Below are 17,614 nucleotides of genomic sequence, written 5' to 3'. Positions count from 1 at the left end.
TTAACCGAATTATCAATACTAGGATAATTCATTCACCTACTTAAATATATATATATATATTATAATAATATAATAATAATAATAATAATAATAATATTAGGAAGTAAATCCAAACTTACAGGGAAAAATTAGATTTAGGATTAAATCTAATTTTATATTATAAATATATATATTAAATTAGAGATAAAACCACTATTAGTTTTATCTCTAATTTAATATATATATATATATACTTGAGTGTATATATATACATATATATACTTTTCTGTGTATATATATATATACATACACACACACATAATATATACACACATATATGTAAGTGGAACTTTTCTTAAATATATAATAAAAAAAATTATAATAAGACAAGTAATTGTAATATATTTGACAACAATATTGGAAATGGTATAGCAGGCAGGTCTGCAAGAATTTAGTAATGGAAGGCACTCACTCCATTGTCAATTGGGGTCATTGGCACTTGTCGACTTAAAATGGTATATGGAGCATGTCCAACTTGTCCTTTGCTGTTCTTAAGTTTCCACCAGTTTCTAGAATCATCCAAAATCTATTTCAAAGTTTAAAAGAAGAAAATAAACAAGATTCTTTAATATTGTTACTTGTAATATGTCTCTTGCTTGTGTGTGTGTCTGTGTGTGTGTGTGTGTGTGTGTGTGTGTGTAATCATTGTTTTTATCACCACTTTTGCATGCTTGCATGAACCAGATGAACTTTGCTGAGGTAGATACAGCCAGATGTCCTTCCTGTCACTAAACCCCATGTTTCCAAGTAAAGTAGTATTCCCCCTACTACTTGGCCAGACATGTCTTTTTTCATGAAAGACTGGAAACATACATTGCTTGTATGACATCAATGAACATTTAAAATGACCATATTCCAAGACAAATGTAGACATAAACACCCCCACCCCCGCACATAAAAAGCACCATCCGAACGTGGCCGATGCCAGCGCTGCCTCGTCTGGTGTCTGTGCCGGTGGCACATAAAAAGCACTATCCGAACATGGCTAATACCAGCGTCGCCTCGACTGGCTTCTGTGCCGGTGGCACATAAAAAGCACCGTCCGAACGTGGCCGATGCCAGACTCCCCTGGCACCTGTGCCGGTGGCACATAAAAAGCACCCACTACACTCGCGGAGTGGTTGGCGTTAGGAAGGGCATCCAGCTGTAGAAACACTGCCAGATCAGACTGGAGCCTGGTGCAGCCCCTGGCTTCCCAGACCCCGGTCAAACCGTCCAATCTGTGCTAGCGCGGAAAACAGACGTTAAACGATGATGATGATATATCATCAGTAGTTCATATATCCAAAATAAAATTCACTTAAAAGTATTAGAGCAGTAACATAATTTTTTAGGAAGTTAAAACTTATGGCCAATCTCATACAGTGACCTATAAAGTGCTTAGCAGTATAGGTGACTCATCAGACTCAAATAGGTTAGCTCCTAAATATATATATATATATATATATATATATATATATATATATGCAAACTTTTGGGTAGTGGAAACATGATTGTGACATATTTCAACTTCTAAAGACAAATTCACTGCAGTTACTGTGGAGCAAATGTTCTCTCCCATGATGAAATGTTTAAAAACATCTATCCAGTGCTGCTCGCTTTGAGAATCCTTTAGAAGTTGAAATACATGGTCTGATCAATAAGTATCTGGATTGTTGCCATTAGTAACAAAGCTAAAGCATGCAGAGTGAAGCCACTTGACACAGTTTGACCTTGAACTCTGCTGTGCATGCACACTAAATTTTAACATTCTGGCTCACTTCTGCTCTTTACAGCAGTGCTTGGAAGGAACGTGTGTAGTATGTGATTGCTGCATTGACCATGTTAAACAGAGAATCTGCATCAAATTTTGCCAAAAGATGGTGATACCTTCTCAGAGGACTATGCAAAGTTGCAGAAAGTGTATGGAGAGGAATGTATGAGCTGTACACAAGTGTGTGAGTAGTTCAGACGTTTCCAAGATGGCTGAAAAAATGTTGCTAGTGACAAACATTCTGAGAGACCCACAAACAGCAGAACTGAGAAAAACATTGCAGATGTACATGTAGCTGTGAGGGGAGATCTTCAAATCACCATCCATGAGTTATCGTGCAGAACAATGAAAACTTTTTCAAAACAGTCATAACTAGTAATGAATCATAGGTCTATGGTTATGGTACCAAAACAAAGGGTTAGTCTTCACAGTGGAAGACCTCAACCACCCCAAGACCAAAGAAAGCACGAATGAGTTGAAGCAATGTGAAGACACTGTTGACTGTTTTCTTCGACTACAAGGGGATTGTTTATCAAGAGTATGTTCCACCTCGACAGACAGTAAACAAGGAGTACTACCATGATGCTTTGCAGTGTTTGTGGGATGCTATTTGTCACAAACATATTTTAACTAACCTAAAGTTTGCTTATGCCGAAGCACTACTTGGTGTTGATACTGACGAATATATATATATATATATACACACACACACACACACACACACATAAAGGACTTCTTTTCAGTTTGTCTGCCAAACCCAATCATGAGACCCTTCACTAGTCACTTGCCCCAATGCAGCACAGGGAAAACCTGAAACCATATGGTTAGGCACCAAGCATCTTAACCACATGGTCATGCCTATGTGTGTGTGTGTGCCTATGTGTGTGGGGCAGGGGGAGCTATACATATACGTATGTAAATAACCTCTAAGCAGCTCTGAAGCCAAACAGATCCTGCTAAACAATCCAACCCATGCCAGCATGAAAAATGGATGTTAAATAATGATGATGATATACATGCACATACATACAAAGCATTATAATGAAATATTGTACAATAAACTAAGATGTTTGACAAAATTACTCCCACTAAGTGAAAGTTTGAATATAATTATTTGTTGTTGATGTACTTTATCTCCAAACTTATATTTTTCAATTATATATTATTTCCTGAAATTCTTTTCTCAGTGACAGTACATTGTTGTTTAGCTCTAAGCCAGCCCTGATTAAGAAAACCCTTTGATTGAAGATATTCAAGTTATTATCATGTTGTTCTTTCAGGAACTGGATAATAAGGACTGCACTATCCAATGTGTTGCTCCCTTTTCAAGATATTAAAGTGTAATATGTGGTAAATTTAACTGCTGCTTTTAGCACATCAAACATCCACATATAGCCTCTCTCATTAATTCAAGTGGCAGTGAGCCAATACAAACAGTAAAGGCTCTTAGAGTGTTTTTGTCTACTTTCTTTTCATTCCATGGTGAACTTTGGTCTACTTTGTCTATTAATAAATTAGTAAAACAAATACCAATCTAATAAATACCATACTGAAGGCGCATGGCTCAGTGGTTAGAGCATTGGGCTCACAATCATGAGGTAGCAAGTTTAATTCCTGGACTGGGCTGTGTGTTGTGTTCTTGGGCAAGACACTTTATTTCATGCTGCTCCAGTTCACTCAGCTGTAGAAACAAGTTGTGATATCCCTGTATAGGCCTTTGCCTTTCTCTTGGATAACATCAGTAGCATGGAGAGGAGAGGTTGATATACATGGGTGACAGCTGGTCATTCATAAAACAACCTTGACCAGATTTGTGCCTTAGAGGGGAACCTTCTAAGTACAATCCCATGGTCATTCATGACCGAAGGCAATCTTTACCAATAAGGGCCAAATCAAGATTTACCAATAAGCTAAATCAAGATTGACTAAGAGCTAAACATCACCAACATCAATAACAATAATACATCAATCTAACAGTAAATGCAAGAAATAAGAATGTTAAATAATGATGATGATATACATTATATTATCAATTCCACCAAATGTCCATTACAAAAACAAAAATTATACATATCTAATGAAGTGAAGACATTCTCAATGGAAACTAATCAACAGCTAATCAGATATATGTGACTAAATGTAATTTATACTTACTTCAAGAACTTCTCCTTTCACAACAGTTAATTCCTTGCCATTTTTCTTCTCTCGATAATGTGTTGCCTCACAACATCTGCAAGAATAAAATTCAACATGTCTTATTTTAATAGATTCTAAGTGGGCTTCCTTACTTGAGTGGTCATGTGGGGGTAAGATATGATTCTAAGGAATCCCAGTTTTTAAGGATTTGACAGTGCATGTCATACTGTAGAGTAAACGATATATATATGTTTGTGATATTGTATAGAGCAGGGCTTCTCAAGCTTTTCAAACTAATGTTCCTTCCTTTTACTAACATTTCTTCAATCTACTCTTGCTACAATCTATATATACATACATTCGTACGTACATATGTATGTATTGAATATAAAGAAAGTCAGAAGGTATGAAATAAATTTCACCAGTTGGTATCCATAGGAAAACAACCATTGTGTGGTTTGTAGCCTGTCCCACTAAAGGAGCTTTTCTGTGGTTACTACCAGATTAGATAAATCTGTATTAAATTTATATATATATATATATATATATATATATGTGGAGGTTTGCAAGGAATGAAGCCAGTATGCTCCATTGGACAGAGTGTAAGCACCCTGAGGGAAAAGTTGGCTTTAAGAAGCATCAGATGTGGTGTGCAAGAGAGATGACAGCACTGGTATGGTCATGTGATGCGAATGAATGAGGACAGCTGTGTGAAAAAGTGTCACCGTAGAAGTTGAGGGAATCTGTGGAAGATGTAAACCCAGGAAAACCTGGGATGAGGTGATGAAGCATGACCTTTGAACATTATGCCTTACCGAGGCAATGACTTTGGAAATATGCTGTGCTTGAGAAGACCTGACAGGCCAAGTGAGACCATAGCCCATGGCCTATGCCAGTGGGTTTAACCAGGCCACTTATGAATACCCCTCATTCACAGGACAATAAACTTTGCTTGTGAAGACCTATTGAGGCAAGTGAAATCAAATCAAATTCACTGACATGGCCGATAACAGTACTGCCTGATCGGCAATTGTGCCAGTGGAACAGTAAAAGCACATCCGAAAGTGGGGTGTAACCAGCCCACTGATGAGTACCCCTCATTCACTGGACAATAAACTTTGCTTGCGAAGAGACCTATTGAGGCAAGTGAAATGAAATCCAAATCGCTGATGTGGCTGATGACAGTACCGCCTGATTGGCACTCATGCCAGTGGAACATTAAAAGCACATCCGAGCGTGATTGTTGCCAAGGCCACAGATTGGCCCCCATGCCAATGGCATGTAAAAAGCACCATTCGAGTGTAATTGTTGCCAGCGTCACCTTACCAGCACATGTGCCAGTGGCACATGAAAAACAACATTTGAACGTGATCATTGCCAGTGCCGCTGGACTGGCTCCCGTGCAGGTAGCACGTGAAAACACCTTTTGAGCGTGTTTGTTGCCAGAACCACCTGACTGGCCCTCGTGCTGGTGGCACATAAAAGCACCCACAACACTCTCAGAGTGGTTGGTGTTAGGAAGGGCATCCAGCTGCAGGAACCTTGCCTGATCAGATTGAGCCTGGTGCAGCCTTCTGGCTCACCAATCCTCAGTCAAAGCCGTCCAACTAATGCCAGCATGGAAAGCGGACATTAAAAAATGATGATGATATATATATATATATATATGTGGAGGTTTGCAAGGAATGAAGCCAGTATGCTCCATTGGACAGAGTGTAAGCACCCTGAGGGAAAAGTTGGCTTTAAGAAGCATCAGATGTGGTGTGCAAGAGAGATGACAGCACTGGTATGGTCATGTGATGCGAATGAATGAGGACAGCTGTGTGAAAAAGTGTCACCGTAGAAGTTGAGGGAATCTGTGGAAGATGTAAACCCAGGAAAACCTGGGATGAGGTGATGAAGCATGACCTTTGAACATTATGCCTTACCGAGGCAATGACTTTGGAAATATGCTGTGCTTGAGAAGACCTGACAGCCAAGTGAGACCATAGCCCATGGCCTATGCCAGTGGGTTTAACCAGGCCACTTATGAATACCCCTCATTCACAGGACAATAAACTTTGCTTGTGAAGACCTATTGAGGCAAGTGAAATCAAATCAAATTCACTGACATGGCCGATAACAGTACTGCCTGATCGGCAATTGTGCCAGTGGAACAGTAAAAGCACATCCGAAAGTGGGGTGTAACCAGCCCACTGATGAGTACCCCTCATTCACTGGACAATAAACTTTGCTTGCGAAGAGACCTATTGAGGCAAGTGAAATGAAATCCAAATCGCTGATGTGGCTGATGACAGTACCGCCTGATTGGCACTCATGCCAGTGGAACATTAAAAGCACATCCGAGCGTGATTGTTGCCAAGGCCACAGATTGGCCCCCATGCCAATGGCATGTAAAAAGCACCATTCGAGTGTAATTGTTGCCAGCGTCACCTTACCAGCACATGTGCCAGTGGCACATGAAAAACAACATTTGAACGTGATCATTGCCAGTGCCGCTGGACTGGCTCCCGTGCAGGTAGCACGTGAAAACACCTTTTGAGCGTGTTTGTTGCCAGAACCACCTGACTGGCCCTCGTGCTGGTGGCACATAAAAGCACCCACAACACTCTCAGAGTGGTTGGTGTTAGGAAGGGCATCCAGCTGCAGGAACCTTGCCTGATCAGATTGAGCCTGGTGCAGCCTTCTGGCTCACCAATCCTCAGTCAAAGCCGTCCAACTAATGCCAGCATGGAAAGCGGACATTAAAAAATGATGATGATATATATATATATATATGTACACACAATGACAGGATGTTACCTGATACAGTAGGTGCACTGGCCATCTTTATTGCATGTATAGAACAACCCACAAATTGAATAATACTTTTGTTTATCGCTTATAATTTACTTACAAAAATTATATATATTCTGGCTTTGTTTATTTAGTTATTCACATTTTGAATTCTATTATTGTTGTTGATGTTCTCCTTGTTATTATCATTATTGTCATTATGGCTAACAGGCTGTTCATTATAAAATTACGTTTAAAATTATGTTTATGAATTTGTTTTGCAAGATTCCTGATGTGAAATTGTGTGCTGAAACAGATATTGTTATATTTCAGGATGGTCGGTTTTTTTTTGTTTTGTTTTTTTTTGCCAAATAAACACACACTATATATATTCATACTTCATTCATTTATTATTGTTCCTATTTTATCTTATGTCAATTGTCTGGAAATCTTTCATCACACATCTGTGATCTTTTCAGCTACTCTTCTATCCACGTTTCCTCTGGGTTGCTGAAGAGGTCACAAATGTGTGACACAAGATTTCCAGACAATGGACATAAAATAAAATAAGAATAAATGAGTGAAGAAAGGACATACAGTGTGTGTGTGTTTATTTAGCAAGGAAAACATAAATGACCATCCCAAAACATAATACATTTAAAATGTTATTTTTAATAGTTCATATTTAAATAGCAAACAATGACCAAAAAAGCAAAAGAATTATATAAATACATCCATCACCATATAGTACCTTGTCACTAGCACTCATATAAAATTTTCCACAGCCCACTTTGAGAAGCACTAGTACAGAAAGTGTGATATTGTATATATAATGTGTAATATACAACATAATGTGTGATGTTGTGTATATATATATAGTGCATCATGTTGTAAATATAGTACATGGTGTTGTATATAGCGTACCATGTTGTACATAGAGAGAGAGAGAGTGTGTGTGTGTGCGTGTGATATTGTATGTAGAGTATGTTATTGTGTATAGTGTGTATGATATCATATATAGTGTCATATTGTATATAGAGCTGGTGATGCCTTTTATATTGTGCATAATGTTGTATATAGTATGTGTGATACTGTTTTATAGTGAGCAGGATATTGTACATATATAGTGTGTGTATTGTATATTTCCATTAAACCATGTCTCTTGATTGGTACTTTTACCTTGAAAGCATGAAAGGCAAAGTTGACCTTGGCAGGGTTTGAACTCAGAGTGCACAGTCAGAACAAATAGTGCAACACACTGTATCCAACACTCCCACAACTCTGTCAATCTGCTACCTTAGAAACATTTTAATTAAAAGCATTATTAACATAAATAGTTATTGGGAGCTCCTGTTCCACATGTGTGTGTGTGCATGTGCATGTGTCTGTGGGTGTGTGTGTGTTCACATGTAGAGCATATGTAAGTGAAATGTCTATGCATGCCTGTATCTATCGTGTGAGTGTGTGTCTTTGTGTCACTGTATGCATGTGTATAGATACTCTCTCTCACACATACACAAGAGCATCCAGTTGGACATCCCAGTCCAACATATGCTTGCAAGAGAAAATGGATATCAAACGAAGATGTACAAGCCAAATAGAAAGATCTTGGAGTATTTAGCTGAGTCTCTATGTTCTGAGCTCAAAATCCTAACCTGATTTTCTCCCCTCCATACACACGCAAGCATGTATCTGACTCAAACACTGTTCACTTTCCAGACATTTTTACATTACTGCATATGCTTTATATGCACTTTTGACAAGTTGTGGTGCACCTGAGCACTGTATATAATAATTTCATTATTATTATTATTATTATTGTTACCTTCACTCATTTAGTGATCAGTTAAATAAGTGCACTATAAAGCAATGAGGTATGTACATAGTGGAGGCCTTTTACATCTCACCGGCTACAATTACCATTTCACCTGGCCTGACGAGTCTTCTCAAGCACAGCAAGTTGCTAGTCTCAATCACATGTTACTGCCTCTGTGAGATCCATCATTAGAAGATCATGCTTCACCACTTCATTTCATGTCTTCCAACCTCTTTCACATGTTCCCGCCACAATTAGAAATTGGCACTCCTTTATGCAGCTGTCCTCGTCTATATGCATCACGTGACTGTCCCAGCACAGTTGTCTCTTTTACACACCACATCTGATGCCTCATGCCCAATTTTTCTCTCAAGATGCTTACACACTGTCATACATGCACACTGACACTGCACATCCAGTAAAGCATACTAGCTTTATTTCTTTGAAGCCTTTGCATGTCCTCAGCAGTCACAGCCCATGTTTCACTGTTGTGTAGCATGGCTGCTTGCACACAGTCATCATTCAATCCATTATCTATACAATCATACAATTAGCTTCATTTTCAATTATTCATATATATATATATATATGTTACCAAATCCACTCACAAGACTTTTATTGGTCAGAAGATATTTGCCTAAGATGTTGTACAGAGGGACTGAATACAAAACCCATGATTAGGAAGCAAGCTCCTTAATTACACAGCCTTTTTTGCACCTATACCATACCTGTGCCTGTGTGTGTGTGTGTGTGTGTGCATGCATGCATGTATGCATCATCAATGTTTTAATGCTTACTATTCTATGCTTGCATATGTTGTGGCACAGTTTTCTATAGTTGGATGCCTTTCCTGTAACCAACCCTACTTGTTTCTAAGCGAGATAGTGATCTCACAATCCGACAAACAAAAGCACACCCTGGACATTTTTGCATGAAGAACTAGAAATGGGCAACACCTTGAGTAAAACCATTGTTTGCAATCAGCAAATGAAAATATGTAAACAAGGGAAATATAAAATCACTTACACACACACACATATACATGCACATCAAGTTTCTTTCAATATCCATCAACTAAATCCACTCACAAGGCCTTGGTTGAGCCAGGATTATTGTAGACAACACCTGCTTAAAAGTGTCATGCAGTAGGACTACCATGTGAAACCAAGCAGTTGGGAAGCAAACTACTTAACCAAAGAAATATGCTTGCATCTACATAGATATGCCCTGTGCCAGAAACTATTAGAAGAAGAATAAAGGAATAATGTCTAGTTAGTACTTACTTGACACCTCTTTCTCGCAGACCATGCATAAACAATTCGTTACTATTATCAGGTACAGATGGTACGTTGTTAAATCTTTGGTTTGGTGGTCCTATTTTGTCTGGCCTGTTTCAAAAGGGTAACAGTAAACAATAAATAAATAAAATTAATTAATTAAACAGGCCAATTTCAAATTTAAAGATGGTTTTCTGATTATTCATGAGCATATGTAAGTATAAAAAAGAAGTACACATAAATTCTTAGTTTGCCAGTCCATCCATTGGTCCCTCAGTAAGTCCATCTGTTGATGGGTCTGTCAATCTGTAGGTCCATATACATACACATACTAGCTTTAAATACAATATCTGTAATATTGTAAACTTATATCTATACATACACACATGTATATGCACTTACACATAAATAAATATGTGCACACATACACATATATAGTAGATGTAGATATATATGCACACACTAGTTTCAGAAGGGCATCCAGCTGTAGAAACACTGCCAGATCTGACTGGCCTGGTGCAGCCTTCAAGCTTGCCAGACCTCAGTTGAACCGTCCAACCCATGCTAGCATGGAAAGCGGATGTTAAACAATGATGATGATGATATAATATATATACACACACACATAATTTATGTAAGGTATAAGTTAGAAATGTTTAAACCCTCTAAGTGATAGATGTCTTCCACATGGAAGGCATGCTAATAACTAACTATGAGACCTTAGATTCAACCAACCTCTGTTCTTCATCTACTTCACAATGGATTTAATGAACTTTGAACCTAACTAAAATGTAAGACTTTCGAATCATTGAACGTTTTTGTTTTCCCCAATTTTTCCCTCTATCTTTTGCTCTCTTCTCCTTTTTGTCTATCTCAGCTTTTTTCGTTCTGATGACGTCTACCATTTGCAACACGGTAAATACATATTTACCTCAACATGGTACACAGAAATAGCTGTAAACTCACTCTTACCCTGACCTTGCTTAACTAATTAAATAATGGCTTTTTAGCATCAACAACACACTTCTCATTTTTCCTCCATTTTCTTATCATCTATATATATATATAATTTAATTATTAATTTAATATATAAATTGCTTATAAATTTTTATTCCATGCTGACTACCTAATATTAATCATTAACAGGATTTTTATCCTCATTTTATGTGTGACTATATATATATATATATTTTTTTTTTTAAATTGAGGATAAAATCTTTATAAGAAATTATCAGTAGTTAGCGTGAAAAACCTCGTAAGAGAAAAAATCCGTAAATTTTTCCACTTCGAAAATATTTATTTATATTATATAGAGGGTACTATTATTCATAGATACCACACACTAGGAGGGGCCCTTGTGGTCAAAACTACTAAAATAAACAAATTGTACCGAATGCAAAACTTCAAAACAAGTCATTTAAAAAAAGAATTTAATTACATATCACCTGTGATTTCGCAATTAATGCAGAATATGCATTCTATGCTTATCGGTGCAACAAACTCAAGACATATAAGAAAAAACATAACATTACAAACCCGACAGCTGTTGGCTGTCGGGTTGTGGAAAAAGTTACGGATTTTTTCTCTTACGAGGTTTTTCACGCTAACTACTGATCATTTCTTATAAAGATTTTATCCTCAATTTTAAATTTATATTTTTCACCGGAATAGTTCAATACTGAATTTTTGTTCTGAATAAGCAATTTGTTACCGAAATGCATTGCGAATAAGCCCGCCATTTTCATAGATATGTAAAGATAAACATTCGTACATGCTACGACGAATTCTACGGTTGGCTGTCGGGTTTGTAATGTTATGTTTTTTCTTATATGTCTTCAGTTTGTTGCACTGATGAGCATAGAATGCATATTCTGCATTAATTGCGAAATCACAGGTGATATGTAACTAAATTCTTTTTTTAAATGACTTGCTTTGAAGTTTTGCATTCGGTACAATTTGTTTATTTTAGTAGTTTTGACCGCAAGGGTGGAGAAGGATTGTGCATGAGGGGACAGCCACGTTTGAGAAAGCTCGAGTTGCCCATGAGAAAGTAAGGAGGGATGTCAGGAAGGGCATCGCTGTTACACTTCCAGAAGGGAAGGGCCTTCCTTTGATTCTGACATGCAATGTCTGTGCAAGACCCTGCCTCAGTAAAGCCGGACTCATGAGTCATCTTCGTAGTCATAAAACGAGACATATGAGTGACAACCTGGCCACTGGTGGTGGTGTAACACACCATACTAATCATATCTGTCGGGCATTTAGAAGAGAGTGTAATTTGGCAGAAGGACTTATATGACATGCAAAGGTACATGAAGCCCAGTTACAACTACAGCCGGCTATTACGAGTAAAGGTTTTAGTTGCCAATTTTGTACAAGACATTGTAGATCTTTAGCTGGGCTAAAAAGTCACATTCGATCACAGCACCAGTAACAGTTAAGCTTCATGCAATGACCATACTCAATAACAAGGGGGCAGCCATAATGTATATGTGTATGTATGTATATACACACATACATACAAATATACACATACACACTCAATACCCACATAACACACTCTTGTTTCAGATACAATATTTGGAATCGCTATTACAAATGTTAAAAAGTTAAAATAAAAGAGAACTAATCAAAAAGATATCATATTGATTTGTGAAAAATGATTATCTCAAGAAAATAATTGTTTCAGACTAAATTAAAAAGTAACTCTTCAACTTCCAGAAGGTACCTTCCCATCCTGGGCCTGAAGTAGTTTTGTTCCACTTTGTAAAATGTCACTTGGAACCTTCTTTATGAATATATTTTCATTGAAATGCTTGCTTATGATGTAACTGATTTTGAAAATAATCTAGAATTTGGAAAGAGTAAGGCTAAAACTTACATGTAAGGTTCATGATGATGTGGAACTGGTCCTCTGTTGGGTCCCATCTGGTTAGAAATAAAACAAAACAAAATATAAATAAAACTAAAATAAAATAAAAGTAAAACAATAGATAATAAAGTCTAATAGCCATTCGTTTAGGCTAAGTACAAAGTAATTTTTTCCCTACATTATAGTAGTTTGTATGTTTCTAGTAACATCTTTTATCAACCACCTCAAGGAATAAAGAAAAATTGATACTGATTTGAACTGAGAGGCTTGAAAACTGAAATAATTTTATTAAATATACTTTTATTCTGTTATAATCAGTGAAGAAAAAAACAGTTAAAAACTATTGCTTGGCTCGAATATAAGCAGGTCAGTACTGACAGCAGAAAATGGCCAGTGAGAAAAACAAAGTGTTGTTTAGCCTTTAGAGGGAATATTGTAGATGCATGAGGGTATGGAGAGAACTAAACATCTATTCACTGAAACCAGTTTTTTATCTTTTTTTTTTTTTGGTCAACTAAGGCCATAATACTTTTATGACAAACCCAACCAGCCCATAGCCTCATCTCTGCTTTGATAATTACCCTACTTTAAAAAAACAGACTATAAATGTATTCCAGCTGTGACCATCACATCTTTTTAAGCACATTATCATTTCTTTTAAATTACTGCCTTCAGAACACAGAAAATATTGTTAAAACTAGGCATTCATTGTTTCCCAATTCAATGTGGCCAATTTTTATTTGATGGGTTGCCCCCATCATCATCATCATGATCATCATAGATAGTGTATAGGCACTGATGACTACACTTAAGAAATTATGAAATTTTTTAAATAAGTCAGGAGAGAAGATCAGTATCCACAAACTTTTACAGCAGCCATGAGGCTGGTGGGAGGGAAGTGTTAAAGTACCTTCATATTGGTGACCCGGCTGAATAGTTCCAGTGTGAACTCAACTAAAGGCAGATGGTGGAGTCTTTCAGACCATCAAAGTTGATCATAATGAATGCTTAAACAGTCAAGAAGAGGAAGAAGAGTGAGTTAGAGAGAGAGAGAGAGAGACAGTCAGAGTGAGAGAGAAAAATAGATGATGTTGAAAATGCATTGAGACCTACTCAGAAATAACACTGAGGGGGAATATAAGTGGTACAGAGGGGATAGAGATGGAGAAATGGTGACTGTAGCAACTGATAGTGAGATAAATTGAAGTGGCTAGAGGGAATATTGTAGATGCATGAGGGTATGGAGAGAACTAAACATCTATTCACTGAAACCAGTTTTTTATCTTTTTTTTTTTTTGGTCAACTAAGGCCATAATACTTTTATGACAAACCCAACCAGCCCATAGCCTCATCTCTGCTTTGATAATTACCCTACTTTAAAAAAATTTATACTTCAATATCAACGATATTGTCACGTAAAAGCACCATCCGAACGTGGCCGATGCCAGCGCCTCCTAGACTAGCTTCCGTGCCATTGGCACGTAAAAAGCACCAATCCGATCGTGGCCATTGCCAGCCTCGTCTGGCACCTGTGCCGGTGGCACGTAAAAAGCACCCGCTACACTCACGGAGTGGTTGGCATTAGGAAGGGCATCCAGCTGTAGAAACACTGTCAGATCAGACTGGAGCCTGGTGCAGCCTTCTGGCTTTCCAGATCCCCAGTCGAACCGTCCGACCCATGCTAGCATGGAGAACGGATGTTAAACGATGATGATATGATGTCACAACACTTGCATTCAGTCATAATATCAACAAGGACAGTCAACATCAACATTACCCTCCTCAATCTACAACAACCATAAAATATGAACATACTTAAACATACATTCACACATGCACACACATACACAAATAAATTGATATATCTGTCTAGTAATGTTCTAACATTCTATGAACCAAATAATGGCACAATTTCCTGCATCAACTACCTCTCAGACCAAGAGAAACTGACACTGCAATGTTTGGTAACCCAGTTGACACTCTTCCTTTCATTATACCTTAGAATTATCAACCTTACTTTGTAAGATGATTTGCAAAAAACTGAAGTATCAATAGCACAAGGAGCAGTGCAATGGGTAAATTGTTGCCTTTTATATTCTTAATTTCACACATGTGCATTGTTTGTTTCGATTTTGTCAATTACACAGTACAGTAGGGTCAGTTGGGCACTGTCTGTGAGAAAAACAGCACCATGACGCAATTCACCCTACCAGAAATTTGGAAATGAAATGCTGTACTGCTTGGCATTCATGCTGGAAACTCCAATACGAACATTTCAGAGTTTTGGGTGTCAATCTGAGGACAGTGCAATCCGAGGACATGTACCCAGAGTGATAAAAATCAAACATCCACTCAACATCATGGTGTTTGGAGTGATCACTAATGATGGTGCTGTTATGCCTCCATTCATCTTTCCACATGACCTCACTCTCAACACAGAGGCCTGCATCAAGTGCCTGGAGGGGGTAGTGCTGCCCTGGCTCAAGAGGATGGCTGCTGGAAGACCCTATGTCTGGCAACAGGACTCTGCACCATGCCACACAAGCAGGAGAACCCAGTCATGGCTGTCAGACAATTTCTGCAACCACATCACCATTAACATCTGGCCACCTGACTCCCCAGACTGCAACCCCCTTGATTAATATGTGTGGGGCACAGTTGAGCAAAAGACCAACAAAACTCCTTGTAACACCAAAGATGAACTGAAAGGAAGGATTATGACAGTATTCACCAACTTAAACAGGGAGACCATCCGAAAGAGTTCCAGGAGATTCCGAAGTCGTCTGGAGGCTGTGGTTGAAGCTAATGGCAATTTTATTTAATGAATTTACTCTTTAGTATTTCAAGATATTTTTATGTTATTTTGGTAAATATATCTGTTAAAATGAGATGTCAATGTTATTTTCATTTTTGCATAATTCATATGACAATTCATTCACTGCACCCTGTATATATAAATAAAGTTAGCTAAGGCTGGTTTATGGGATTTTATCAGCATGCCATTTTAAGAATACTTTCTCAGTACACCCCTTTATTTATATAATATACTGCTCTATAACTTTATATAATATACTGCCCTATAATTTAGAGTGTGCTTCTTTTTCGGATATATGTATTACCGACAAGATATATATATTTATGCTCCAAGATATATCTTATGAATGCCTTGGGATGCATCATCAGAGATGTTTCTGGGATCTCAAGGGTTTCAAGTCTTTCAATGTCAGACCACCCTCACTCAGTTGACCTAGTTGGGGTTGATCAAATCCCAGCTTCCATTCCAATAGCAGCATACTGCCATCTTTATCCAACTCCACTTCATTTGCATGGATATATATATATATATATATATATATATACCACTCGCGTTTTTTTTTCCCTCCGTCCTCCCACCTCGGGATCTTTCTTTCTCTTATGTTTCCGACAAAGAGCTCCGCTCGAAACGTCATACCCTCCTTCTTCCCTTTTTTCCTGAGTGCCTAATAATACTTTAATTGTTCCACCTTTTGCGTTGTTGTCTTTTTTGTTTTTGTTTTTCTTGTTTGGATTAACTTTATATATATATATATATAATATATATATATATATAAACACACATATACATACATGAATGTATTATACATGCATGCATGAGGACATATTTACGAGCATATATGTACGTGTGTATGTACATAAGTATGTGCAGATTTGTATATTTTATGTATGTATACTCATGCATATAGTTACACATCTAGACATGTTCATATATATGTATGCGTATCATCAGTGGTTCATTTGTCTGAAAAAGAAGTACACTCTAAAAGACAAAGCAGTAATGTATTTACACGCAGTTTCACATTCATAAAGTGCGTAGCTTTATAGATGACCCATCAGTCTCCACCATTAGAGTCTGACAAATTGTCTATAAAGTTGAGCACCTCATGGATGCAAAACCATTTGTCACTCTATGACCAGACATATATTTAACTGTATGTGTGCCGGTGGAACGTAAAAAGTACCAACCGATGTAGGGCGATGTGAGTTTCCACTCATTGGCTCCTGTGCCAGTGGTATGTAAAAAGCATCCACTATGCTCTCGGAGTGGTTGGCATTAGAAAGAGCATTCAGCTGTAGAAACTCTGCCAGACCAGAATGGAGCGCCTAGTGCAGACGCTGGCTCTCCAGAGCTCAGTTAAACCATCCAACCCATGCCAGCATGGAAAACGGACGTTAATCCATGATATATATATATATATATATATATATATATATATATATATATATATTTATAAATACATATATACAATTATGACGATATGTAGGTATGTATACAAGATTGTTTATCCATGCATATATACATGCATCCTCATAACATATTGTTATGATGCCTTTGATATTACAATGATTGCTTATAAAGAACAGCTGCAAAGAAAAATAAATGTAAACATACCCCTGGTGTTTGGATCTTCGGTACTCCTTGTTGTTGTTGTGGTGGTGCATAGTCATCTGCTGATGGTGCTGGGTGCCAGCCATTGTAGAAACGAGGTGTGTATGGTGGTACGTATCCTTTGTAATCTTCCCTGAAATAAAATATAAGAAATGTTTTCTTTCATTTTCTGCATTATTTTCTGTGAAACTCTGGACTCATAATAATAATGATAATACATATACACTAACACAAACAGGTATACACATGGAGTCCTAAATACTGGATATATTTCATGCGATTTAATGTTTAAATTACACTCTGTGTGTGTGTGTGTGTGTGTGTGCATGCGTGTGCAGGCATGCCAGCATGGTAAGAAGCTTGCTTCACAACCAAATGGCTCTGAGTTCAGTCCCTCTGCATGACACCTTGGGCAAGTATATTCTGCTAGAGCTTCAGGCTGACCAAAAAATATTATTTTATCCATGCCAAAAGTTTTTTCCCAGTTTTGAAGGTGCATGGCTCAGTGATTAGAGCATCA

At 37.6% G+C, this 17,614-nt stretch overlaps 1 protein-coding gene across 5 annotated transcripts in view; it reads right to left on the bottom strand.

Annotated features, from left to right (window-relative positions):
* Positions 1–17,614, bottom strand: part of LOC115217328 (epidermal growth factor receptor kinase substrate 8) — a 191,568-nt gene that overhangs the window by 29,660 nt on the left and 144,294 nt on the right. For all 5 annotated transcript variants that reach the window (XM_036507451.1, XM_029786983.2, XM_029786984.2 and 2 more), the window contains 5 exons: positions 17,098–17,227; positions 12,678–12,724; positions 9,803–9,907; positions 3,947–4,022; positions 452–565 (listed from right to left, as the gene is read on the bottom strand). In XM_036507451.1, the coding sequence (XP_036363344.1) occupies positions 452–565; positions 3,947–4,022; positions 9,803–9,907; positions 12,678–12,724; positions 17,098–17,227 (472 nt within the window). The remainder of the gene's footprint in view (positions 1–451; positions 566–3,946; positions 4,023–9,802; positions 9,908–12,677; positions 12,725–17,097; positions 17,228–17,614) is intronic.

Source organism: Octopus sinensis, linkage group LG11, assembly GCF_006345805.1.
Source record: "Octopus sinensis linkage group LG11, ASM634580v1, whole genome shotgun sequence".
NCBI classification, from domain to species: Eukaryota; Metazoa; Mollusca; class Cephalopoda; order Octopoda; family Octopodidae; genus Octopus; species Octopus sinensis.
Note: the sequence above shows the minus strand (reverse complement) of the source record. Positions and strands in the feature narration are given on the sequence as shown.